At 43.6% G+C, this 25383-nt stretch overlaps 1 protein-coding gene and 1 pseudogene across 8 annotated transcripts in view; one reads left to right on the plus strand and one right to left on the minus strand.

The window, feature by feature from the left end:
• The window catches only part of ROR2 (receptor tyrosine kinase like orphan receptor 2), a 221327-nt gene that overhangs the window by 48019 nt on the left and 147925 nt on the right, over positions 1 to 25383 (minus strand). For all 7 annotated transcript variants that reach the window (XR_013533101.1, XR_013533100.1, XM_078367172.1 and 4 more), the window contains one exon: positions 1065 to 1142. Coding sequence is in view for 5 of the 7 variants with exons in the window: in XM_078367172.1 (XP_078223298.1) it covers positions 1065 to 1142 (78 nt within the window). In the remaining 2 variants the exon portion in view is untranslated. The remainder of the gene's footprint in view (positions 1 to 1064; positions 1143 to 25383) is intronic.
• On the plus strand, positions 15499 to 19205 carry LOC100894785 (adenylosuccinate synthetase isozyme 2 pseudogene; annotated as a pseudogene). The gene has a single exon (XR_013533103.1). The product of XR_013533103.1 is annotated as an adenylosuccinate synthetase isozyme 2 pseudogene (transcript).

Consider the following 25383-nt stretch of genomic DNA (forward strand, 5'->3'; position numbering starts at 1 on the left):
GCGAGTTTGGTCTCCAATCCATCTCCCCAATGAACTAAAATTTGGAGTTTATACAGCAGAGAAGAAACATAACTACGTGTGAGAAAACAGGAACTAGGGAGGGGTAAGGAAGCAGACATGATGAAGGAGGACCTGGGGAACATGATTTGATACTTTTTTGACAGGCCTGAGCATCCTTTTCCTGAAGAAGGAACTCAGATAAAACAAATGTAAGTTTCAAACTTTAAGACCAGAAGGGTTAATTTCTAAAGAACTGCCTATAGGACTATTGGGTCAGTTTCAGCGGGGCCTCCATGATGGAATTAGTGTCCTTACGAGAAGAGAATCAAACAGACCTCTCTCTCTCCACCGTGTGAGGACACAGCAACGTGGTGGCTGTCTGAAAGCTAGAAGGAGGGTCCTCTGCAGAATCCAACCGTGCTGGCACCTTGATCTTGGACCTCCAGCTTCCAGAACTAGAAAGTGTGTGTTGTTTCAGCTGCCTAGTCTGTGGAGCTTGCGAAGGCAGCGCAAGCTGACAGACAGGCTTTCTGTGACTATGAGGTAGCACTATATGCATTGGCAAAGGCATCGCTTCCTCAAGCAATGGGTCTGCATCCAGGAGAAACTTGTTCTATCCACCCTACGAATCTATGGTGTATTCCAGTGAGGTGTGCCAAGTGAGCACGGCTCTGACCACAGACCCGGGAGAAGAGCTGAAGCCAGAGGGTGGAATTCCAGGTGGCCAAGAGGAGGAGGGCCACCTGTCCACTGAGACGTACACCCACACCTCTGGAGTCACATGCAACCGGAATCCAGCTCCTAAGGCTTCGCTCAGCCTCCTTCCCCATCTGCCAGGCCACCACCTGTCCGCTCACATCTCCCTGAGTGTCACCTCCCACCAGCCCTCAAAGCCCTCCAAGTCAAGAAACACAGGAATCAAGGTGGCATTCAATCATGCCCACCACCGGGGGGCAGCAAGGGGCCAGAGGACCCCCAGTGCCTTCAGGCAGAGGCAGTGCAAAGTGAGCCTCTGCACAGGGCATTCTGAGAACACCCGAGAGCACCTGCATGTCCCAGCTTACCTTTCAGAGTTGGAATTGGGCTGTCCTGCCCGTCGAGGGGTCCCAAAGGGTCGTTTAGATCCGGAACCTCCACTTCACCTGGAAAAAAGAAGCCAGGACAGGTATTAAACAAGTTTTCCCTTCGGGAGGCTTTAATTTGCTTCTTAAGCAAAGACAATGGCATTCCAGCAAAACTACCCAGTGTTTGTAGTAAACACAGAGGGATAAGACGTCATGGTAACCTCTACAGGGGTTTTATAGTGATATAAAGATTAGATGTAATAGTAAAAGTGATTTTGAAGTTTATCCCAAGAATAGCAAATGCTGGGGCTTTGCGGAACAGGTATGGAAATAAGTCAATGGAGCCTGGGGTTCATTCAGAGACGTACAGAGAGTAGGAGGGAGAGGGAGAGAAAGAAACCAAAGCACTGGCTGGCAAAACCAAACACTTCTGTAGCCAGATGCCGCAGGCTGCCCTCCAGATGGAGGCCCTGGTAATTGGGTAATAAATTCAGAGATGGAGAATTTCTTAAGCAACTAATTCCCCTGCCCATCCCCAGACCCACTGGCAGCAGCCAAGTACCCACCACACAATGCAAAGGACATAAATGGGCACTACGGCTTTTCACTTCCATTCTTCCTATCATTTCTAGTCCAAATTTACCTGCCCTCAAAAGCCAAACCCTGAGCCACCTTTCATAAAATGTCCCTGACCTTTTTAGGGACATCTAGAAGAAAAATTTCTATTCTCTAAGTCTCCTTGAAACCGTACACCTCTCCCAGAGCCCATTCTTCCCTGGGTTAACAGCTGCGTATATTTTACTATTCCTCAACTGTAGGTAAACCGCATGGGGACAGCTGGTGCTGTACCCCTGGGAGAGGACGAGCAATCCCATCATGGTAACCTGGACAGAAGCACCTCCTGCTACAGAAAAGAGACTGGCGTCAGCTATGCAAGGCAGTCCATGGACTTCTGCTAAAGGATTAAAGACTTCAGTTTGGATTTGAAATTTTAAATCAGCACATTACACACACCATCACTCAGCACTGTTTAAATGTAGAGAGACCACATGAAATCAAACATACTTGCACTATATACACACTCCGAAAAGAGACATAAAAATTATTAACTGCTTAGAAATTGACAAACGCTGTGAAACACTCAAATAAATACATACCCCAAAGCAAAATAAGCTCCCCTAGTCCAATTGCACTGTGAAAAAAAGAGACCTAGCTCTTCCCAAGTCTGCTTCTAATTCAGAAGTGGAGGCATTTTCACACGTGGAAATTTCACTTCCTCTGCCAGTCAAATGTGGTTAATAAACTCAGCATGTCCAATCACTGAGATCCTCAGAACTGACACTTTCAGTTTCAACAAAACTAGGTTGTTATTGCTAATCTCAGAAACGAAGACACCATTTATAGTTTAAAATTGTGAAGTGTCATCTTCCTATACTACCTAGTTTGAGCTCGCTCAGGATACTGCAGCCTTCCTAAGTTGATAAGCAAAATGTGATAGTAAGTATGTGAACTTGTAGGATGCGTACAAATGAAAACAGGGCTCAGTGTTTTCAGCAGAACCCAATAGGGTTTCTTCTAATCCTTCAAAGAGCTAAGAATACCACCTTTCCTCCAAAATAAACAAAGCGTGGAAACGGTAACAACAAAACTGCCACACACATACATCATCAGCAGCATCATCATCAAAATGTTACTATTAGTTATCTGGAATTATAGGTAATTTGAATTTCTTCTTTTATTTCAATTTAAATGGCTCTACTGTGAACAAGTATCAATTTTTAACGGCATGTGAAATATAATTCACACACCATAAAATTCGCCATTTTAAAGTGTGCAATTCAGTGGTTTTCAGTACATTCTCAAGGTTGTGCAATGATTACCACTATGAAATTCCAGAACATTTCATCAGCCCCCGCAAAAAACCGCATTCCCATTAGCAGTCATCCCCCCACTAACCCATCCTGTCTCCTTCAGCCCCTGGTAACCACGAATCTGCTGTCTCTATGGATTTACCTATTGTGGACATTTTCTATAAATGATATCATATAATATACAGTACTTTAAGCAAGCATCAATTTTATAATTATATTTTTTAAAACATATGCCCTATAGAAGCAAAAAGAAGAAAGCATGCTGTACCTCAGGATTAATAAATAAGGACATTAATATGGCTGACTCAGCATCAGTCAGAGCACTGTCCAGACTGGGTGGGATGGAGTGGGGGTGGGGGTGGAGGCTTGGCACCACAAGGAGAAGGGGATGTGGAGAACGTACATGAGGCCGCAGAGATGACTGAAGGGTGAAAGGGAAGAACTATCCCAAAATCTCAGAGCTACTAAGATTGCTGCTCCCAAGGTGGAGCAATTTAGAACTGGACAGTCTTGCCTGGTGGGGACACCTGCACATGTCCCCACTCCTGCTGCACACAAACCGGGAGAAATGGCTGGCTATTCGGAGGATCAGGGAACAATTTCAACTTGGCCAGTTTAGGGGCCACCACAAGGGATGTCGCACTGGGCACACGTCCTGAGCCTGTGCTTCTGCACATAACGGGCTATTACCGTTCCTGACCAAGTGACTGTGTCAACCTCACAACACCACAACCTGCCTCAGTGGTGACTGCCAACCCGATGTGGCTGGTGGCTGATAACAGTCGTGCGCCCTGCAACATCTCTGAGGTGCCTGTTCTGAATCGTTCTTTACATAAAGGACCATTTGGTTTTCGCCCTGTGCAGACACCCTTGCACCCCGGCTAGAGGACAAGCTTACCAAGGAAGGTCCCTGTCCTCGTTACTTAGCTGGATTTAACTGGCGGAGCAACAGAGAGGCCACACAGCTTTCTGAGCTATCAGAGAAGAGATTCTGAGAGAAGGTTCATCTGTCCTGACTCCTCAGGGCTTCAATATATTTTGCTCCTGAAAATGAGGACACTACTCTAGCCAAATCACATGTCCTTCATTTTGGTAAAATGCTAGTAAGCGTGCCCTACATGAGCATCAAGAATGTCATCTGTATAACAGGAACAGTGCCCTGACTTTTCTCCATTGGACTTGGGTAACTTCCATTGTAAAAATATCACAGAGTGGAGAGGTGAAGCCATAGGGAAACTCAACCCTTGGGTAGGTTAGTAGGGGAGTGGTGATTTATAAGCTCCTAGTAGGGCCAGGCACGGTGGCTCACACCTGTAATCCCAGCACTATGGGAGGCTGAGGCGGGCGGATCACGAGGTCAGGCGTTGAAGACCAACCTGACCAACATGGTGAAACCCTGTCTCTACTAAAAATACAAAAATTAGCTGGGCGTGGTGTGCACGCCTGTAATCCCAGCTACTCAGGAGGCTGAAGCAGGAGAATCGCTCGAACCCAGAGATTGCACCACGCACTCCAGCCTGGGCGACAGAACAAGATGCCATCTCCAACAACAACAAAAAATGCTCCTTGTTCATTTTTTGATACTTTTAAAGACAGGAATACATTTAATATAAAACAAAAATTTAACTGTGGCTGGCATAATGAAATGACACATTAAATATCTAGTTTTATCCATGTCAAAAATACACACGGCAGTCTAGAGGCAAAGACTAAATGTAACGTGGTATCCTGGTTGGGACCCTGGAACAGAAAAAGGATATTAGGTAAAAACTAAGGGAAAATGAATAGTGTGAACTTTGGTCAAGAATAATGCACCCATATTATGGGGCCAATGTAAGATGTTAACAATAGGGGAAACTGGGTGTGGGGTGTATGGGGGTTCCATGTGCTGTCATCAAGACTTTTCTATAAATCTGATACTAAGGTAGAAAGTTTACTAAAGAAGAATTACACATTTCCATCATATTGTTCAATCCCTTAAAACCAAGGCTCACAGGTAGAGAACTGCATAAAACATTCTACCTCCAAACGCTTTACATTCTTTTTTTGAGACAGTCTCACTCTCGTCGCCCAGGCTGGAGTGCAGTGGTGTGACCTCAGCTCACTGCAACCTCTGCCTCCCAGGTCCAAATGATTCTTCTTCCTCCATCTCCCAAGCAGCTGGGACTGCAGGTGCCCACCACCATGCCCAGCTAATTTTTGTATTTTTAGTAGAAGTGGGGTTTCACCAGGTTGGCCAGGCTGGTCTCAAACTCCTGACCTCAAATGATCCAACTACCTCAGTCTTTCAAAGTGCTGGGATTACAGGCATGAGCCACCGCGCCCGGCCAACACTTTACATTCTTAATGGTGCAATCACTGGTAAACGGCCTCAGAGCCAAGCATGTACCCTAACCATATGAACAGAATCTGACACAGATTCACTGGATTTAATATGTTATTCAAGGAGTCATACAACATGCTGGCAAATATTTAGAAATTAAAGCACTTTGGAGAATATTGGGTGTTTTAGCTGAATCCTACATGAGTTGTCATTGGCATGGTGACATCGGTCTTAAGCAGGAATTTGCAGCATTTCCTTGGACATACTTTAGGAATGTCTTGTATGTTCCAGGCTGAACCAAATGGTGTCTATGGAACGGCCGAAGAGAAAGGGTGTCCTGTGGATACTGATGGTGCCTGTTTGTTGTTAAGAGTCACATCATCTATGGCATCGATAAGACAAGATAAATTCATATCTGCGAAGAGGCAGGCAGGTCTTTCCTGATTCCCAGGCTCTACTTCAGTATCACAGTAATTCTCTCATTAGCAGCAGACACATCACTACGCAAGCATTTATTAATGAAGTTCAACCTATGCCCTTAAATTTGAGTCCATGGTTTTGATTTATGTTCCTTTTTAACATGCTTTGTTATTCAGAGTTTTCATCCATTCATCTCTTCACCTGTTGATCTGAATCGGCACTCTTACTGTGATGTAACTAAATGCAGTCTTCGGAATTTTCAGACAACTTCAAAGCAGTCTCCTTTTAATTAGTAAGGGCATTTTATTCACCAGAGCTTGGCATTCTTGGATTTGGCTGTCCTCATGCGAAGGTATAATTTGCAGGATGTGTGAAAGAACAGAAGTCATAGCAGGGAAAAAGCACAGCCTGAGAAGGTGCCTGTGCTACAAACCAGAAACCCGCTGAATAGCAAGTATAGATTTCACAAGGAGCTATGCTGCCAGAAAATTCCACGCGTCCACTGGCCCACATGCAAGCGCAAAGGTCAGTCACGTGTTCCACAACAACTCCTTAGCTCAGCAACAGGTCAGATCAAAAGCACGCAGGACACTAGAAATGCAGCAGTGAAGGAAAAAAAGTTAAAAATTGGAAAGGGGTAGAGTATAAAGTCCTAAAAGGGTGAGCCAATTATTAGTCTGGGATCTGGGTCAGGAGGAATATGTCAATAGCAAAGAGCCTTGAGAACGTTTTGGGGAATGCTCTTCCTAAGACATTGCGCCCTGTGTTTCAATTGCAGCTAAAAAACCAAACAGCACTCAACCGTGGGCTGCCAGTACCTAATTGGTACTAGTCTTAACAGTCTGTAATTTTTTATTTTCATTATTTCTAACTTTGAGTTGAGTAAATACTAGCCTCTGGTCTAATATTCCTTAAAGGGCTGGCTTAACTCTACTTTGGAAATACAGAGTAAAACCAACAACTTGAAAATGGACTAACCGTTTCGCCAATTTAAACGTTGCTTTGATTCCACTTCTACAGCCAACGTATTAAACCCCCAGAGAGTCAATGTACCAGCCCCACTCTCTTCATTATTGCCTTCAGAAAGCTCTTTCTACTTTCTGTCTCTGAGAGCCCCCAGAGCCCCCAACAAAAGCCCACTGTCAGGGGCCAAAGGAATATTTAGTTGAAGGGGGAGAGAGGCCGCTCAGGCAGCTGAACTGAGGCCTTTCACAGACCTTCTCTCTTCCCAGCATCCACAGCCCTGGCAGTGGTGAGCTGAACACCACACCTCCACCCCACCAGAGATACAGTGAGAAGGTGAGATCCCCTCGCTGTGACAGGGAGCTGAGGCCTGCTTTCTCTAAAGTGGCTGCTTGTTTCTGCACCAAAACCAGCAGAAAAAGAGCAAAGACAATGCTAAGTAAAGGCTCCGGGTTTATTGTATCTTTTTATCTAGTTTCAAGGAAGTATCTCTTGAATATTAGTTATTCCCATGCATACAAAGGTCACTTTTTCATCTTGAATCTCTGGAAAGTTTTTAATTAAAGGGAAGGATGTAAAAAAAAAAACAAAACCCTTAATTAGGAAAGAATCTGCACTATCCTTTGGCAGTGAAAGCAGATGTCTTCCATTTGCTTAAGGCTTTTCAGGAGTGTCCAATCTTTTGGCTCCTTTGGGCCACAGTGGAAGAATAAGAATTGTCTTGGGCCACAGATAAAATACGATAACAATAACGATAGCTGAAAGCTTTAAAAAAATCTCATAATGTTTTAAGAAAGTGTACGAATTTGTGTTGCATACAAAGCCTTCCTGGGCTGAATGTACTGCGGGTTGGACAAGTTTGCTTTTAAATTAAGGCCAGGTCTGGAGTAGACTCCACCTCCATCAACCAGGAATCCAGGTCCCAGCCTATGCAGCCAGTGACTACTCTCATCCCCAGAGGGCTTTCAAAAGCAGAAGATTCTCTAGCAGCCAGAATTTGCTTCGGAGTTTTGGAAGCAAACGGGTGAATGTTTGATATGACCACAGGAAGTGGCAGTGATTCTTTTTAAGGTTGCCTCTGTGTTAGTTTCCCAGGACAGCCACAACAAAGCCCCACAAATGCAGCGACCTGAACAATGGAAATGCCTTGTCTCACAGTTCACGAGGCTGGAAGGCCAGGATTAAGGTGTCAGCAGTGTGGGTTCCTACCCAGAGCAGGAGAGACAATCTGCTGTAGGCCTCTCCTTGCTTGCAGACAGTGGCTTCTTATCCTATCTCTTTGTTGTCCCTCCATGCACACGTGTCTTTCTGTCCACATCTCTCCTCTTATAGGACACCAGTCCCATGGGATCAGGGCCCCTGATGACCTCCTTTTGCCTTGATTACCTGTGCAAAAACCCTATTTCCAAATAAGGGCACATTCTGAGACACAGAGGATTAGGACTCCTGTGTTTCTATTTTGGGGGACACAATTCAACCCATAAGGGGAAGCATTATTCATCTTCAAAACTTAGTGCTGATTTGAGAATGACTCATACAACGGTAAGGCTCAGCCTGACAGTGAGTACCTCGCTGAGAAGGGATAGACAGGCTCTCAGGGCCGAGTACAGGCATGCTGGGACTGCCCGCATGCCAGAGGAACTGCCAACTTGCTACTTGCTTCTTACTCTAGTGCTCCAAACGCCTCCCTTCTGAAGCCAACTCTCGTTTATATGGAAGCCGCCTCCAATCCTCACAGCCATCCGCTGAGACCGCTGGTCCTCCCACTTCACCCCTCCAGGGTTTCAGCCGCAGTTATGCCCCTTCCCTAGGCCTAGTCTTGTGCCCATATGAGTTTTCAGCTCTTCCCTCTTTGGCTGACATTTCCTTTTCTCATAGTATTTACACCAATGCCATTCCATGGCTGTGCAAGCGGCATGTCAGGCCTGGAGGGCACACTAGGTTTGGAGGTGGCACCGGCCTTCTGCAGGCCGACCATCGTGGCTAACGACCCTGTTTGGCATTCACACACCCCCACGCCATGCACATCATGCTCACGACCCTCCCCACTGTGCTGCCCATGTCTGGATCCTTTCCTGCCTCCACCTGCTTGCGAGTTCTCCTCCTCTCCAGTCCTCTGAATGCAAAAGCTTTCCCTCTCTTTCCATCCTGACTCCTTGAGGGCTTGCTTTAAGTAACATGAGAACACCCAGAACCCCCAAACCACGTGTCCAGGCAAGACCACTCCCCTGAAGGCCGACTCTGAAATCCTGCTCACACCTCCACTTGCGCGTCCAGGAGACACCATGCTGGACCTGCCCACACCTGTGCCCTACGGGGCCACGCAGCTCCATCAGTGCTGACTCCACCCCGCGCCTGGCTAAGGCCACAAAGCTAGAGTTCGTCTTGACTCCTTTCCTCTCAAATCCTATGCCCAATGCATCACGAAATGCTGTTTGCTCTACCTGCAGAGTGTATCAGGACCTGCCCTGCTAACATGCTCTGAACCACTGCAGCAGCCTGGGCCTGCCCCTGACCCCCACCTGCTCACCATGCAGCAGCCATAGGAAGCCCCTCAAAGGGGCTTCAAGCACTGTCACCTACAAAACATGGGTGAAGCTCAGACACATAAGGTGGGGTGGAGAAGGCCAGACACAAAGAGGTGTGCTGTACAATTCCACTCACACTAAGTTCAAAGGCAGGCAGATGTCATCTGTGGGGATGGTGGTCAGAACATGGATCGCCTTAGGGCCATGCCTGGGTGAGAGCAGGTTGCTGGGAGTTGCTGGCGTGGCTGTTGTTAGGTGGGTGTATATACCACGTTAACTTTCATCAAACCACACACTGGTAATTTGTGTACTTTTGTAGGTGTAAATAACATTTACAAAGTTTACCAAATTTTTAAAAATCTCTCTCATATAACATTACATCCTTGAGCAAGGCCCTCCCTGGCCCTTCTCAAAATGTCAAAGACTTTCCTCCACATGTACACATGCAGTCCTAACTTAACCACTCCCAACTTGCTTAACTTTTACTCTTAATAACTTCCATGAGACTACTGACTGTTTATGTTTCTGTCTCCCCTTTGTGGGGGCAAGAGATTCTACCTGTGTGCTCAATGCCACTCCTCAGCACCTGAAGAGCAGCATGCAAGTTGTTCATCAGGTGGACAAAGGAAGGAAGGAGGGGAGGGAAGGAAGGAAGGAGGGAGGGAGGGAGGGAGGGAGGCAGGCTCCTGTACTCAGTACTCTCCAGCATCTTCCCATTTGCTCAGAGTGGAAGCTAGCTCCCTTCACTAGCCCTAAGCACATGCGCGTGCACACACACACACACACACACACACACACACCCCGTTTCCTCCTGGGCTGGCCCTTACTCCTGCTCTCTACCTCCCTCCCTCAGCTCCAATTCCAGCTCCTCTCCTGCAGTTTCCATTTGTTCTTCCCTCTGCCTGGAAAATGCTTCCCTGTATGTGCATGTGGCTCGCCGCCTCACTTGTTTCAGGGTCCCTGTGCATATGATTTGCCCCTCACTTTGTTTCAGGACCCTGTTTCAGTGTTAGCTCCTACACAAGGCCTCCCTGGACAACCTGAAGACTACTCAGCCCTACTCTCAGACTGCTGTCTTCCTTGCTGTATTTCTTTCCGGACCACTGTGTGTGTGCGCACATGCATCTGGTTCAGTGTCTGTCTTTGCATCAGAATGCAAACTCCACGCTGGCAGAGTCTAGGTGATGGTCTCCTGTCCCGCCCCAGAACAGAGCCCACGATGCACTAGGCACTCGAAAAATATCTGAGGAGTAAACAAATACTTGGGTGACCAGGCATCATCATGTTCATTTTGTATGAGGAATCTCTGAGCTTTGGCTCAGTATGAAGGCTGGGGCCAGGACTCCTATCTGCTCCAGATGTGGGACGGTGCCTGCTACACCAGAGGCAGATGACAATGTCATGGTTCAGAGCCCCTGGGACACAGCTCTGTGGCCCTTGAGATCTGCTGCAGAGCACAGGTCCCTCTTCCTCCACAGCACTAGAGAACACCGACCTGCTCCACTGCCTTCAAACCTGAAATGCCCCGAAATTCTCCAGGAACTCTGGCAGGCCCAACGTTCCACAATCTCTCTAATAACAGCCCCTTTTAAATGTGCATATATATATATCTTTACAGCTCCAAAGAAACTCCCATAACTTTAAAACTCCACCAAATGCTACTCAACCATAGAAAGAGTCAACGGATACAACAAGATACGGACAACAGAAGCATCTCCAATACATTTCACTAAGTTCATGAAGCCAGACTCAAAAGGCAATATGGCTGGCACCAGAGGCTCATGCTTATAACCCCAGCACTTAGGGAGGACCACTTGAGCCCACGAGTTCAAGACTAGCCTAGGTAACATGGGGAGACCCTATTTCTACAAAAAAAAAAAAAAAAAAAAGTCAGGTGTGGTGTGCACTTGTGATCCCTGACACTCCAGAGGCTGAGGTGAGAGGCTTGCTTGAGGACAGGAGGTTGAGGCTGTAGTTAGCCATGATCATGCCACTGCACTCCAGCCTGGGCAATAGAGCAAGACTCTGTCTCAAGATAAATAAATGCACAAACAAACACACAGGCAGTATACTAGAGAATCCACTTCCAGAGTGGTAGCGTGATATCCAGGATGAACTTGCTCTCTGCTGACACCAATGAAAATATGACGTGAAAACTGTCTATGCAAGGGAAGCTGCTGAACCTTGACAAAAAGGTGGCTCTGTGACCAGTTAACCCAGGCTACTCCCACTGCCCCTCCCTCCCCAGCTACGTGACAAAATAGTCAAGGCCACCAACCTCTCAGACCACAAACAGCCTCTCCACTCTTGGAGCTCTGTGAAAAGCCCTGGCCCCATAACAGAGCCAACATTTTGTCTGGACTTGTAGCTCTCTGGGAAACCTCTAGATTTGCAGAGCTCAGCTGGCAGTGGAGGGGTCGGGAAGGTGGCAGATGGCAGACACCCCTGGGGCATTATGAAAACAACAACAAACTGCTGGCAACCTCAGCTGCCTAGAGCTGACTACAACTGCAGTCAACATGAGCCTGACACTGAATTTAAAAGGAAATCCTGAAGAATTGGAGGACCTAGGGAACTTCAAAAGCTCTGACACATTCCCAGGGAAGGGAAGAGGCTGTACGCATGCCCAGAAAAGACCTGGGAAAACAGAGGACAAGCGTAGTCACTCTTATCTGTGTGATGATGTGACCCTCTGACCCTGTGTAATCAGGAAATGAAAGCTAATGCCATGTTACAAACTCCCTAAAGCTGGACAGCATGCCGTCTCATACAGATCCCCTCAATGAAAGGTGTCAGAAACACAGGCAAGGCATGTCTAGAAAGGAAATCTGATTATTTACTGGCTAACCATACAATTATACTGGCTGCAATGTGACCCCACAGAATCCAGAATTTAAAAATAAAAAGAGGCTGGGCACAGTGGCTCACACCTGTAATCCAAGCACTTTGGGAGGCTGAGGCGGGCAGATCACTTGAGTTCAAGACCAGCCTGGCCAACATGGTGAAACCCCGTCTCTATGAAAAATACAAAAATTAGCTGGTGTGGTGGTGGGCACCTGTAATCCCAGCTACTCAGGAGGCTGAGGCAGGATAAACACCTGAACCCAGGAAGCTGCAGTGAGCCAAGATCAGGCCACTGTATTCCAGCCTGGGCAACTGAACAAGACTCTCTCAAAAATATACAAATATAAAACTTTAAAAATTAGCAGATAACTCAGCGGTCACACATTACAGGAAATACAGAAACCAGAGAACTAGTAAAGGAAAGCTGCTAAACTAACAGTTAACAAGGAAAACACCACCAACCAACCAATGAAAAAGAAAAAACGCAGCAACAACAAGCTTTGAAGGGTATGGGGATTCACTATCTGAATTGTCCAGTTTTTAACAGCAAATTACAAGATATGTCAGGAAACAAGAAAATATGCCACCTGTACAAAATGCGGGGGAAAGGTAGCCAACAGAAAATGTCCCTAAGGGGCCAAGATTTTGGACTTAACAAACACTGTATCAGCACCACATGCTAAACTGAGATAACCAGCCACACAATGAAGACTTTAAATAAGATGCTATCAATATGTTCAAAGAAACTAAAGAAAATAATCTATAAAGAATTTTAAATTACAATTACTTTATCTTCCTAAATAGAGAATAGCAATAAGATAATTAAAAGCATCAAGCAGAAATTCTGGAGTTTAAAGTGCAACAAGTGAAATCCACCAGAAAGACTCAACAACAGACTTGAGCTGGCAGAAGACAGAATCAGTGAACTGGAAGGCAGTCAATAGAGATTATCCAGTCTGCAAAGAAAAAAGAATGAAGAAAAATGAACAGAGCCAAAGAGACCTGTCGGGCACTATCAAGAATATCAACACATACATACTAGGAGTCCAAAAAATACTTGAAGAAAACATAACTGAAAACTTACCAAATTTGATAAAATATTAATTTACACATTTGAGAAACTCAAAAAACTCCAAGTTGGATAAACTCTAAGATATCCACAACCAGGCACATCACAGATTGTTGAAAGACAGAATCTTAAAAGCAGCAAGAGAAGCAGTTTATCTCATAAAAGAGACCTTCAATAATGTTAAGAGCTGGCTTCTCATCAGAACCCAGGGAGACAACACAACTATTGAAATTTCAATCAAAAATTCAATATCCAGGCTGGGTGTGGTAGCGCACACCTGTAATCCTAACACTTTGGGAAGCCAAGGCGGGTGGATCACCTGAAGTTAGGAGTTCCAGATCAGCCTGGCCAAAATGTTGAAACTCCATCTCTACTAAACATACAAAAATTAACTGGGCATGGTGGTGGGCACCTGTAATCCCAGCTGCTCAGGAGGCTGAGGCAGGAGAATCACTTGAACGTGGGAGGTGGAGGTTGCAGTGAACCAAGATCAAGTCACTGCACTCCAGCCTAGGTGACAGAGCAAGACTCCACCTCAAAAAAAAAAGAATTCAATATCCAGCTAAGCTCTTCTTCAGAAATGAAGGACAACCTAAAAAGGCTGATCATAGAAGTAGAGAGTAGAATAGTGGCTACTAGAGGTTGGGCAGGAGAAGGAGAAGGGAGTATTGGAAGATGTTGGTCAATGGGTACAAAGTTACAGTTACAAAGAGTAAGTTCTGGTGAGCAACAATGTAATGTCTATTTTACAATAGCTAGAAGAGAAGTTTTTGAATGTTGTCACCACAATGAAATAATAAATGTTTAACATGATGGACATGGTAGTTACCCCAATTTGATTATTATAAAATGCATACATGCACTGAAACATCAGACTGTGACATAAAAATGCAAAATTATTGCATCAATTTTACATAAAAATTAAATTTAAAAAATGAGAAAATCTATCATTAACAGACTACCCTATAAGAAACAGTCAAGAGTCATTCAAGATGAAATAAAAGACCACTGGATAGGAATTTTATTCACACAAAGAAATAAATAAAAGAGTACCAGTAAAGGTAACTAAGTAGGAACTATGAAAGACAGTATAAAAATATTTTTTTGTAATTCTTTTCTTTGCTTATTTGTTTTAAAAGACTACTGCATTAAGCTCTAATTATAAGGCTGTGTTGATGAATTAATAGCACATATGATATAATGTCTATGCCACTAATAGTTCAAAAGAGAGGGAAGAGAAGCAAGATATTTTGGAGAAAATTTTTTGTTTACTACCAAAATTTAGTATTAATTCAAACTAGATTTTTAAAGATTTAATTTCAGATACTTCCACTAAGAAAATAACCCCAGAAAATATATAAAAACAAATGATAAGGGAATTTAAAAAGTGTACTAAGAACTATCTAATGCACACAAGGGCAAAAATAGAGAAATTTTTAAAAAGACATAATTATAGCATTCAGAAAAGTAACAAAATGGTGGAAGTGAAGCATATCACATTGGTAAGCAAATTAAATGTAAGTGGGTAAAAAGGCAAATCAAAACACCAAGATTGGCAGAATAAATTAAAAAAAAAAAAACATTACCCGAATATATGCTGGCTACAAGCAATACACTTCCAATTCAAAAACACTAATAGGTTAGAAAGATGTATCATAAAGGACAGACGCAGTGGCTCATGCCTATAATGTCAGCACTTTGGGAGGCTGAGGCTGGTGGATCACAAGGTCAAGAGATCGAGACCATCCTGGTCAACATGGTGAAACCCCGTCTCTACTAAAAATACAAAAAATTAGCTGGGCATGGTGCCGCGTGCCTGTAGTTCCAGCTACTCAGGAGGCTGAGGCAGGAGAATTGCCTGAACCCAGGAGGCGGAGGTTGTGGTGAGCCGAGATTGCGCCATTGCACTCCAGCCTGGGTAATCTCAGCTCACTGTAATCTTCGCCTCCTGGGTCCAAGGTATTCTCCTGCCTCAGCCTCCTGAGTAGCTAGGATTACAGGCATGTGCCACTATGCCCAGCTAATTTTTTTTTTTTTGAGATGGAGTTTCGCTTTTGTTACCCAGGCTGGAGTACAACGGCATGATCTAGTCTCACCGCAACCTCTGCCTCCTGGGTTCAGGCAATTCTCCTGCCTCAGCCTCCTGAGTAGCTGGGACTACAGGTATGCGCCACCATGCCCAGCTAATTTTTTGTATTTTTAGTAGAGACGGGGTTTCACCATGTTGACCAGGATGGTCTCGATCTCTTCACCTCGTGATCCACCCACCTCGGCCTCCCAAAGTGCTGGGATTACAGGCGTGAGCCGCCGTGCCCAGCCCCCCCTTTTTTTTTTTTTTTTTTGGTGGGGGGAGAGGAAGGGAGGGAAGAAGGACGGTAGGGAGGAAGGAAGGGAGAAAGCGGGGAGGGAGGGAGGGAGGAAGGGAAGGGAAGGAAGGAAATCAAGCAATGAGAGAGACATTGCCGACCTGGATCTAGAGGTTTACAAGTTCATTTTTTTTTTTTGAGAGAAGGAAAGAAAAAAAAAATAATAAGTAAAGGAGAGGAAGAAAGAGGAAGAGAAAGAGGGAGAGTAAATGGAAATATTGCTTTATTTTGAAAAAACTTGGTATTAATAATGGCCAATCAATGTTTCATTTAAACTTATGGGTAGGTGTGATGTGGTATTGACAAGAATGTATATTTTGTGTATTTTAAGTGGAGAGCTCTATAAATATTTATTAAGTTTACTTGTTCCGGATCTGAGTTTGAGTCCTTGATATCCTTATTAATTTTCTGTCTCATTGAATCTAAGTCTCGTATCTGGGTGTTAGGATCGTTAGCTCTAGTTGTTGCATTGATCCTTTTACCACTATATCTTTGTTGCTTTAAAATCTATTTTCTCCGATACGAGAATTGCAACTCCTGCTTTTTATTTATTTATTATTTATTTTTGCTCTCCATTTGGTTGGTAAATCTTTCTCCATCCCTTTGTTTTGAGTCTTTCTGTATCCTTGCATGTGAAACAGGTCTGGATGTAACATGCCATTGGGTTTTGGCTGTGTCTTTTGATTGGGGGATATAGTCAATTTAAATTTAGGGTTACTGCCATTTGATGTTGACCGGCTGTTTTATCCATTCGTTGGTGTAAATTCTTCTTTATGTTGGTGCTCTTTACTTTTTGGTGTATTTTTAGAAAGGCTAATACTGGTTGTTTCTTTCTGTGTGTAATGCTTCTTTCAGAAGCTCTTGTAAAGCAGGCCTGGTGGTCATAAAATCTTTGAGTTCTTGCTTGTTCATAAAAGATTTTATTTTTCCTTCAGTTGTGAAGCTTAGTTTGGCTGGATATGAAATTCTGGGCTGAAGGTTCTGTTCTTTGAGGATGTTGAATATTGGCCCCCAATCTCTTCTGGCTTGTAGAGTTTCTGCTGAGAGATCTGCTGTAAGTCTGATAGGCTTGCCTTTGTGGGTAACCTGACCTTTCTCTCTGGCTGCCCTTAGTATTTTCTCCTTCGTTTCAACCCTGGTGAATCTAACGATCTGGCTTGTAGAGTTTCTGCTGAGAGATCTGCTGTAAGTCTGATAGGCTTGCCTTTGTGGGTAACCTGACCTTTCTCTCTGGCTGCCCTTAGTATTTTCTCCTTCGTTTCAACCCTGGTGAATCTAACGATTATGTGCCTTGGGGTTGCTCTTCTTGAGGAATATCTTTGTGGTGTTCTCTGTATTACCTGGGGTTGAATGTTGACCTGCTTTGCTAGTTTAGGAAAATTTTCCTGAATAATATGCTGAAGGGTATTTTCCAGCTTGGATTCATTCTCTCCGTCGCATTCAGGTACACCTATCAAACGTAAATTTGGTCTTTTCACATAGTCCCACATTTCTTGGAGATTTTGCTCATTCCTTTTTATCCTTTTTTCTCTAATCTTTTCTTCGCGTTTTATTTCATTAAGTTGGACTTTGACCTCTGATATCCCTTCTTCTGCTTGAACAATTCGAGTGTTTAAACCTGTGCATACTTCTCGGAGTTCCTGTATTGTATTCTTCAGTTCCATTATTTCACTCATACTCCTCTCTAAGTTGTCTATTCTCAATAGGATTTCATCAGACTTTTTTTCAAAGTTCCTAGTTTCTTTACGTTGGGCTACAACATGTTCTTTTAACTCACCGAAGTTTGTTATTAACCATTCCTTGAAGAGTGATTCTGTCATCAGGATGCGCTCCTTCTCCATCAAGCCTTGTTCCACTGTTGATGTGGAACTGTGATCATCTTTAGAGGGAGAGGCGTTCTGACTTTGAGTATTCTCAGCTTTTTTACGCTGGTTTCTTCCCGTCATTGTAAATTTATCCTCCTGTCGTCTTTGAATTTACGAACTTTCAGATTAGGTCTCTTGAGTGGACGTCCAGGTTGTTAGTTCCCAGGGCCAGAGCAGCGGCGTTAAAACGGATGGTGCTTTTCTGCCCAGGATTCTCCTGTCTGGCTTCCTTCTTGTGTCCGTAGTAGGCGACTCTGCCTCCCGGGGCTCCAAACCTCGGTCAGAAGGGGAACCAGTCCCGTTTACTCTGTGCCGAGGTGCCGTCACTGCCGCTGCGCTAGGCTCTGGTGTCGTGCTGGGGGCCCTTGTGGGTCCTCCGAACCTGTTTACTCTGCTCCGAGAGCTGCCGGGCCGAGGTGCCGGCGGAACCTCTGCGCCGGCCACGAGAGTCGTGCTGGCCACCCGTGTGTTTCCTCCACTGGGGGATCTTCTGCTCCGTGAGCGACCAGTATTTGTCTGAAAGTGTGGCGTCCTCTAGTTCTCCGTGCTTTCCCTGAGAGCTGCAATCCCTGGATGTTAGCAATCAGCCATCTTGGATCGTTCTCTTTTTTTTTTTTTTTTTAGATGGAGTCTCGCTCTGTAGCTCAGGCTGGAGTGCACTGGTGTGATCTTGGCTCACTGCAACCTCTGCCTTCCTGGTCCTGGTTCAAGCAACTCTTCTACCTCAGCCTCCCAAGTAGCTAGGATTACAGGCACGAGACACCATGCTCAGCTAATTTTTGTATTTTTTTAGTAGATATGGGGTTTCACCATGTTGGCCAGTCTGGTCGTAAACTCCTGACCTCGTGATCCACCCCACCTCAGCCTCCCAAAGTGCTGGGATTACAGGTGTGAGCCACCTCGCCCAGTGGTACTCCTACTTTTAACAGTTAAACAGCCCCAGGCAGGTCCCTCAGGAGGTATCCAGAAGGCATTGTTATCACAGGAGATGACAGCTCCATGCCTGCTACTGTACCTGAGACCTTGCAGTGGGACAAGAGGTGGAGGTGGAGGGCAGGAAAAAATTTGGGTACAACAAAAAAGGGCATTGGGCCGGTTTATTCGTCCAAAGCTGCTCCGAGTGGACTTTGGATGTGCCATCTTGTTTCTGACTTCGATGGCTTCTCTGGGAGGTTTAAAGTTCTAGCCAACCAATACAAATCTATATACCTCACTTTGGAAATAGACATAGAAGGTGAATTACAAACCTCAAGGGTTATATGGAAAGGATTAAACTAATATTGAGAGAAGGAGTTTATTTCCTATATGAGGCCCTATATGGATCACCAAAGAAAATCTTGGTAGAAGGTGCAAATGCAGCACTATTAGATATTGATTTGGAGACTTACCCTTTTGCAAGCTCTTCAAATTGTACTGTTGGAGGTGTTTGTACTGTTTTGGGTATGCCCCCTCAAAATGTAGGAGAAGTGTATGGAGTTGTGAAAGCTTATACAACTAGAGTTGGTACTGGTGCCTTTCCTACAGAGCACCAAGAAAATGAAATTGGAGAATTATTACCAACATGGGGTAGAGAGTTTGGTGTAACTACTGGAAGGAAAAGAAGATGTGGCTGGTTGGACCTCGTTTTGCTCAAATATACTCATATGATCAATGGATTTATTGCATTGGCACTTACCAAGTTGGATATTTTGGACATGTTTACGGAAATAAAAGTTGGAGTTGCTTACAAGTTAGACAGTGAAATCATACCTCATATCCCAGAAAACCAAGAAGTCTTAAATAAAGTTGAAGTTCAGTATAAGACTCTCCCAGGTTGGAACACACGCATATCAAATGCAAGGACATTTAAAGAACTACCTGTTAATGCACAAAACTATGTTCGATTTATTTAAAGTATCACGACGTCAAGAGATCGAGACCATCCTGGTCAACATGGTGAAACCCTGTCTCTACTAAAAAAAAAAAAAAACATAAAAAATTAGCTGGGCATGGTGGTGCATGCCTGTAATCCCAGCTACTCAGGAAGCTGAGGCAGGAGAATTGCCTGAACCAGGAGGCAGAGGTTGCGGTGAGCCGAGATCACACCATTGCACTCCAGACTGGGTAATAAGAGCAAACCTCCGTCTCAAAAAAAAAAAAAAAAGTTCTAGCCAACCAATACAAATCTATATACCCCACTTTGGAAATAGACATTGAAGGTGAATTACAAAAACTCAAGGGTTATATGGAAAGGATTAAACTAATAGTGAGAGATGGAGTTTATTTCCTATATGAGGCTGTACATGGACCACCAAAGAAAATCTTGGTAAGTGCCCTATACAGGTGGTACATTTTAATATTTTATATTTTTTACAGTACTTTTCCTATGTTTATATATGGAAGATACACAAAAGGTATTTGTGTATCTTCCATATATAAACATAGGAAAAGTATAAGTTTGCCTATAATATTCAGTCCAGTAACATGCTGCACAGGTTAATAGCCTAGGGGCAATAAGCTCTACCATATAGCTTAGGCGTATAGTAGACTAAACCCTCCAGTTCTGTGTAAATACACTCTATGATGCTCACACAATGACAAAATAGCCTGGTGACATATTTTTCAGAACGTTTCCTACCGTTAAGAGACACATGACTCTATTAGGTGAAAACTGATTACTAGAAACAAAGAAGGACATTTTGTACTGCTAAGAAGGTCAACCCATCAATCTATTATAAAGGTATATGAGCTTAACAGAGACCCACAACCTGTGAAGCAAAAACTTACAGAAATAAAAGGAAACCTAGATAATTCAACAACAATAACTGGAGATGTCAGCACTCCACTGTCAATAAGAGAAGAATTAGGCAATACATCAGTAAGAAAATAGAAGACTTGAACAACATTGTAAACCAACTAGATGTAACATGAACAGAACATTCCACCCCGAGGGCAGAATATATGTTCTTCCTAAGTGCACATAAAACCATAAAACATTCTTCAAGATACTAGGCCTTAACATAACCTTTAATACATTTTAAAAGATTAAAAATCATGAAGTATGTTTAACCACTTGGAATAAAATTAAAAATCAGCAGAAGAAAATTTGGGAAATTCACAAATATATGAAAACTAAACAAAACATTATTAATGAATGAAGCACAGGAAAAAATTACACACACACAAATTAGAAAATGCTTTGGGATGAACAGAAAGAAACACAACATAAAATTTAAGGGGCACAGCTAAAACAGTGCTTAAAGAAAAAAACTGTAACTTTAAATTTTTCGTCTATTTTTTAGAAGATTTTAAATCAATAGCCTAACTTTACACTATGGCATTAGAGAAGAAAGAACAAACTAAACCTAAAGCTAGCAGAGGGAAGGAAACAGCAAAGATTTGAAGGGAGATAAATACGAGAAATCAGCAAAACAACAGAGAGAAATCAATGAGACCAAAAGTTGGTTCTTTGAAAACATATTGACAAACCTTTAGCTAGACTGACCAAGAAAACAAGAGACTCAAATTATTAATATTAGGAATGAAAGGCAGGGTTTACTACGACCTTCAGAAATAAAAAAGGACTATAAGGGAATACTAAGAACAATTATGTCCCAACAAATTAAATAACCTAGAGGAAATGGACAAATTCCTATAGAAAGAAAACCACTAAACTGACTCAGGAAGGCACAGAAAATATAAATAGAACTGTATTAAGAGGCTGAATTAAAAAAAAAAAAAAACTCCCCAGAAAAGAACACGAAGGGCTAAAAGGCTTCCCTGGTGAATTCTGCCAAATGTTTAGACATGAGTTAAGGTGAATCCTTTATAGTCTCTAGAAAGAGAAAAGGGGATACTTTCCAACTCATTCTATGAGGTCAGTATTACCCTAATACTAAAACCAGACAAAAACATCTAAGGAAACAACTCTATATACTAATATCTCTTATGAATATAGACATGAAAGTCCAAGAAAGTGCAAAGACAGCACCTCTTTCTTATGGAAGTAATGCCTATTACATTACTCCATAAAGTCTAGCACGTGGACTGACGGATCAATAGGATGGAATTTGAGAATACAGAAATGATCCAAATGTGTATGGAAACAAAGATTATTATTATTAATGGGGGAATTTTTCAACTAAATGAGAAGATGAAGGATAAATCCATAAATCACTGGGACAGGGCAGTTATTTGAGCAAAAATAAATAAAGCTGAAGTCCTATCTCCTTCTTCATAAAAAAGTAAATTCCAGGCCGGGCGCAGTGGCTCATGCCTGTAATCCCAGCACTTTGGGAGGCCGAGGTGGGTGGATTACAAGGTGAAGAGATCAAGACCATCCTGGCCAACATAGTGAAAGCCTGTCTCTACTAAAAATACAAAAATTAGCTGGGCATGGTGGCGCATGCCTGTAATCCCAGCTACTCGGGAGGCTGAGGCAGGAGAATTGCTTGAACCTGGGAGGCAGAAGTTGCAGTGAACCGAGATAACACCATTGCACTCCAGCCTGGCCACAGAGTGAGACTCTGTCTCAAAAAAAAAAGTAAATTCCAAATGATCACAGACTTAAGCACATAATATAAAACCATGAGTGAAGAGCTCTGTTCATTAATGAGAAAAAAGACCAACAATCCAATATTGAAAACCAAAAGCACTCTGGGAGGCCAAGGCAGGCAGATCACGAGGTCAGGAGTTCCAGACCAGCCTGGCCAACATAGTGAAACCCCATCTCTAATAATACAAAAAATTAGCTGGGCACGGTTGCAGACGCCTGTAATCCCAGCTACTCAGGAGATGGAGGCAGGAGAATTGCTTGAACCTGGGAGGTGGAGGTTACAGTGAGCCGAGATAGCGCCACTGCACTCCAGCCTATGAGACAGTGTGAGATTCCATCTCAAAAAAGAAAAAAAAAGACACGAAGAGTTTACATAAAAATAAATTGCAATAGCTAATAAATAGGAAAAGAGTCAAAACTACAGCATTAACTAAACAGAGGTAAACTGGAGTGGGAGACAGAATTCACGTGTGACAATGGAAAGGCTGGGAGGCAGATGCTTGTATGGCCTGGCCCATGGTGTGAATGATGCCTCAAAATCTCTGCTGTACCACAGGGACATCTACCAACACCAGCCATGTGCCTATGCGCAGTTCCACAGCCAGGAATTTACTTCCAGGTTCATTGGAGGTGCAACTATAAGGATCCAAGTTCCAACTCTGGTTGTCACAGGAAAAGATGGAGACTATCCAAATACCAATCAAGCCCAAATTGGTTAACGAAGTACAGTATAGATATGCAATTGTTAAATGTAATAGATAATAGTGGATATAATAAAAATACAATAAGGACAGCAATATTCACAAGTTTTGAGTGCTGAACACTGGCTAAACCATTTCTCCTTAGTTATCTTGTTTAATTCTCAAAACAACACTGAGTTTCTATTGTCACCCCTATCACCAATTAACTGCCGCCCTTCACTGGGCTTGCAGCTTGAAGTAAATGTGTGCATGAGATGCAGAAACTCATCAAACTCACCAGTCAGCAAAGCAAGGTGAGAACCATGGTGTGTTCCTTTCATGCCATTACTGGACACACAAAACTTGACTGGTTATAGTCACCAAACATCTCAGAAAAAACAAATCCATATAGAGGCTTTAGGGAGGGAAACCCAGTGAGCTGCCGTCTGAAGTATTTTAGCACATTTAGGCATTTTTCTTTTTCTTTTTTTTTTTTCTTGAGGTAGAGTCTCTCTCTGTCGCCCAGGCTGGAGGGCAGTGGCACAATCCTGGCTCACTGCAACCTCCACCTCCTGGGTTCAAGTGATTCTCCTTAGGCATTTCTTTTTCAATTTTAAAAAAAACTATTTATTTTTTCTAACAAAATAGTAAAATAAAATAATTCACCTTGGAAATTCTGATTTTAATGCGATTCTCTAGTTTTCTAAAAATTTTTAAATATTAATGTATTATAGGCCAGGCACAGTGGCTCACACCTGCAATCCCAGCACTTTGCAAGGTAGAGGCAGGCAGATGATTGAGGTCAGGAGTTTGAGACTAGCCTGGCCAACATGGTGAAACCCCCATCTCTAGGCAGGAGAATTGCTTAAACCCAGGAGGTGGAGGTTGCATTGAGCCGAGATCGTGCCACTGCACTCCAGCCTGGGCAACACAGCAGGACTCCACCTCAAATGAAAAAAAAAATAATAATGTATGATGTAACAAAATATCAACTGCATAAAACTATATGTAGCTGCATTTAGATTTCTCTGCCTCTAATCGCCCCATGCATTTCTAACATGAGACAGTCTTCATATTCTATTTTCTGAATATCTTCCATCCACCATCTTTACATATTCAGTACCATTAGATGATGTCTGATTTCTACAATATGAAGAAAGAGAATTTTAGAATGACAACATAAACATCTATTTTATGGTAACTGTATTGTGGCACTGATGTTGAATATACTTAAGCAAGTTAAACTACTGCTTGTGATTATCATAAAAAACATGTAATTGCCAACTATGAATTTTTTCTATAAACTAATGGATTAGTCACTGCTAAGCTTTCTCCTTTTAAAAGAATTTATTGAATGAATTAAGTTACCAATCATATCCCAAGACACTGCTTACTTCCCACGCCCCTATAAAAAAGAACATTTTTCAATACCATTGTTTTCTCTAATTGAAACTCATAAACTCATAAATCATGGTTGTTTCCAAGCTTTTCCTTGAAGCCTTTTTATTTTCACAGCCAGAAGCCCTAAACTAATCAATCATGGCATCATGTCATGGGTAATTACCACTGGGTGATGTGCCTCCCATTTCTCCAGGCTGAAGAGACTCTCAGTTTGGTATTCTAAAGCACTTTTGCCTTAACAACCAAATGGCACACAGGAACCTCTGTTATGGCAAAAATATGCATGAATGTACACACAGGTGGGACAGCCTAGGAAACACGTGCACATTCACACCCATGACCCCTAACTTGGGCTCCTAGTGATGCCACCCTTACAGCTTTAGGTGACTTGGAGGAAGATGAGACCTCATGAAAAGAACAAGTGCTGGTGCCATGCTCAGGCAAAGACCCCCAAGCTGGAGGACTTGGCATCTGAAGAAAACCAGAGCAAACTTCAAAGATCAGGGAACCTGGGTATCTGTGAAGGGTTCACTTGAGACTGAACACGTTCCCCAGGGAAGATCTATCTGTATGTTTCTAAAGAACACTTTTGGCGAGGCACAGTCAATCATGCCTGTAATCCCAGCACTTTGGGAGGCTGAGGCGGGTGGATTGCTTGAGCCCAGGAGTTTGAAACCAGCCTGGCCAACATGGTGAAACCTAATCTCTACAAAAAATACAAAAATTAGCTGGGCATGGTAATGCACGCCAGTAATCCCAGCTACTCTGGAGGCTGAAGTGGGAGGATTGCTTGAGCCTGGGAGGTCAAGGCTGCAGTGAGCCAAGATGGTGACACTGCACTGCAGCATGGGCAATAGAGTGAGATCTTGTCTCAAGAAAAAAAAAACACTTTCATGTGTTTTACCTTTTCTTTCCAAATTCTCATGGCACATCTTCACTCTACAATTTTTGTGTCTTTCCAGATCTAGCTTCTGGAGTAGTTTTGATAGTGTCTATTTGAGGTTCCAGTGTGACTAAGCTATGACTGGGTACCTCGATGGGAAGCTGACATCCTGGGCTCAGTAGATGGGGTTGACATCCTGGATTCAGTAGGTGGGCCTAAAACCCTGGGTTAGTGGATGGGGCTCGTACTCTAGGACTAGGAGGTGGGGCTGACACCCTGGGACTAGTGAGTGGGGAATGACATCCTGGGCCCTGTGGGAGGGGCTGACACTCTGGGCTCTGTAGGTGGGGTTGACTCCTTGGACTAGTGGGTAGGGCTGACACCCTTGACCAGTGGGTTAGGACTGACTCATTGGGCTAGTGGGCAGGGCTGACACCCTGGGCTAATGGGCGGGGCTAACACCCTGGACTCCGTGGGCAGGGCTGACACTCTGGGTTCTATGGGCAGGACTGACACCCTGGACTCTGTGGATGGGGCTGACACACTGGGCCCTGCTATATTGTCCATGAATT

This window comes from Callithrix jacchus, chromosome 1, assembly GCF_049354715.1.
Source record: "Callithrix jacchus isolate 240 chromosome 1, calJac240_pri, whole genome shotgun sequence".
NCBI lineage: Eukaryota > Metazoa > Chordata > Mammalia > Primates > Cebidae > Callithrix > Callithrix jacchus.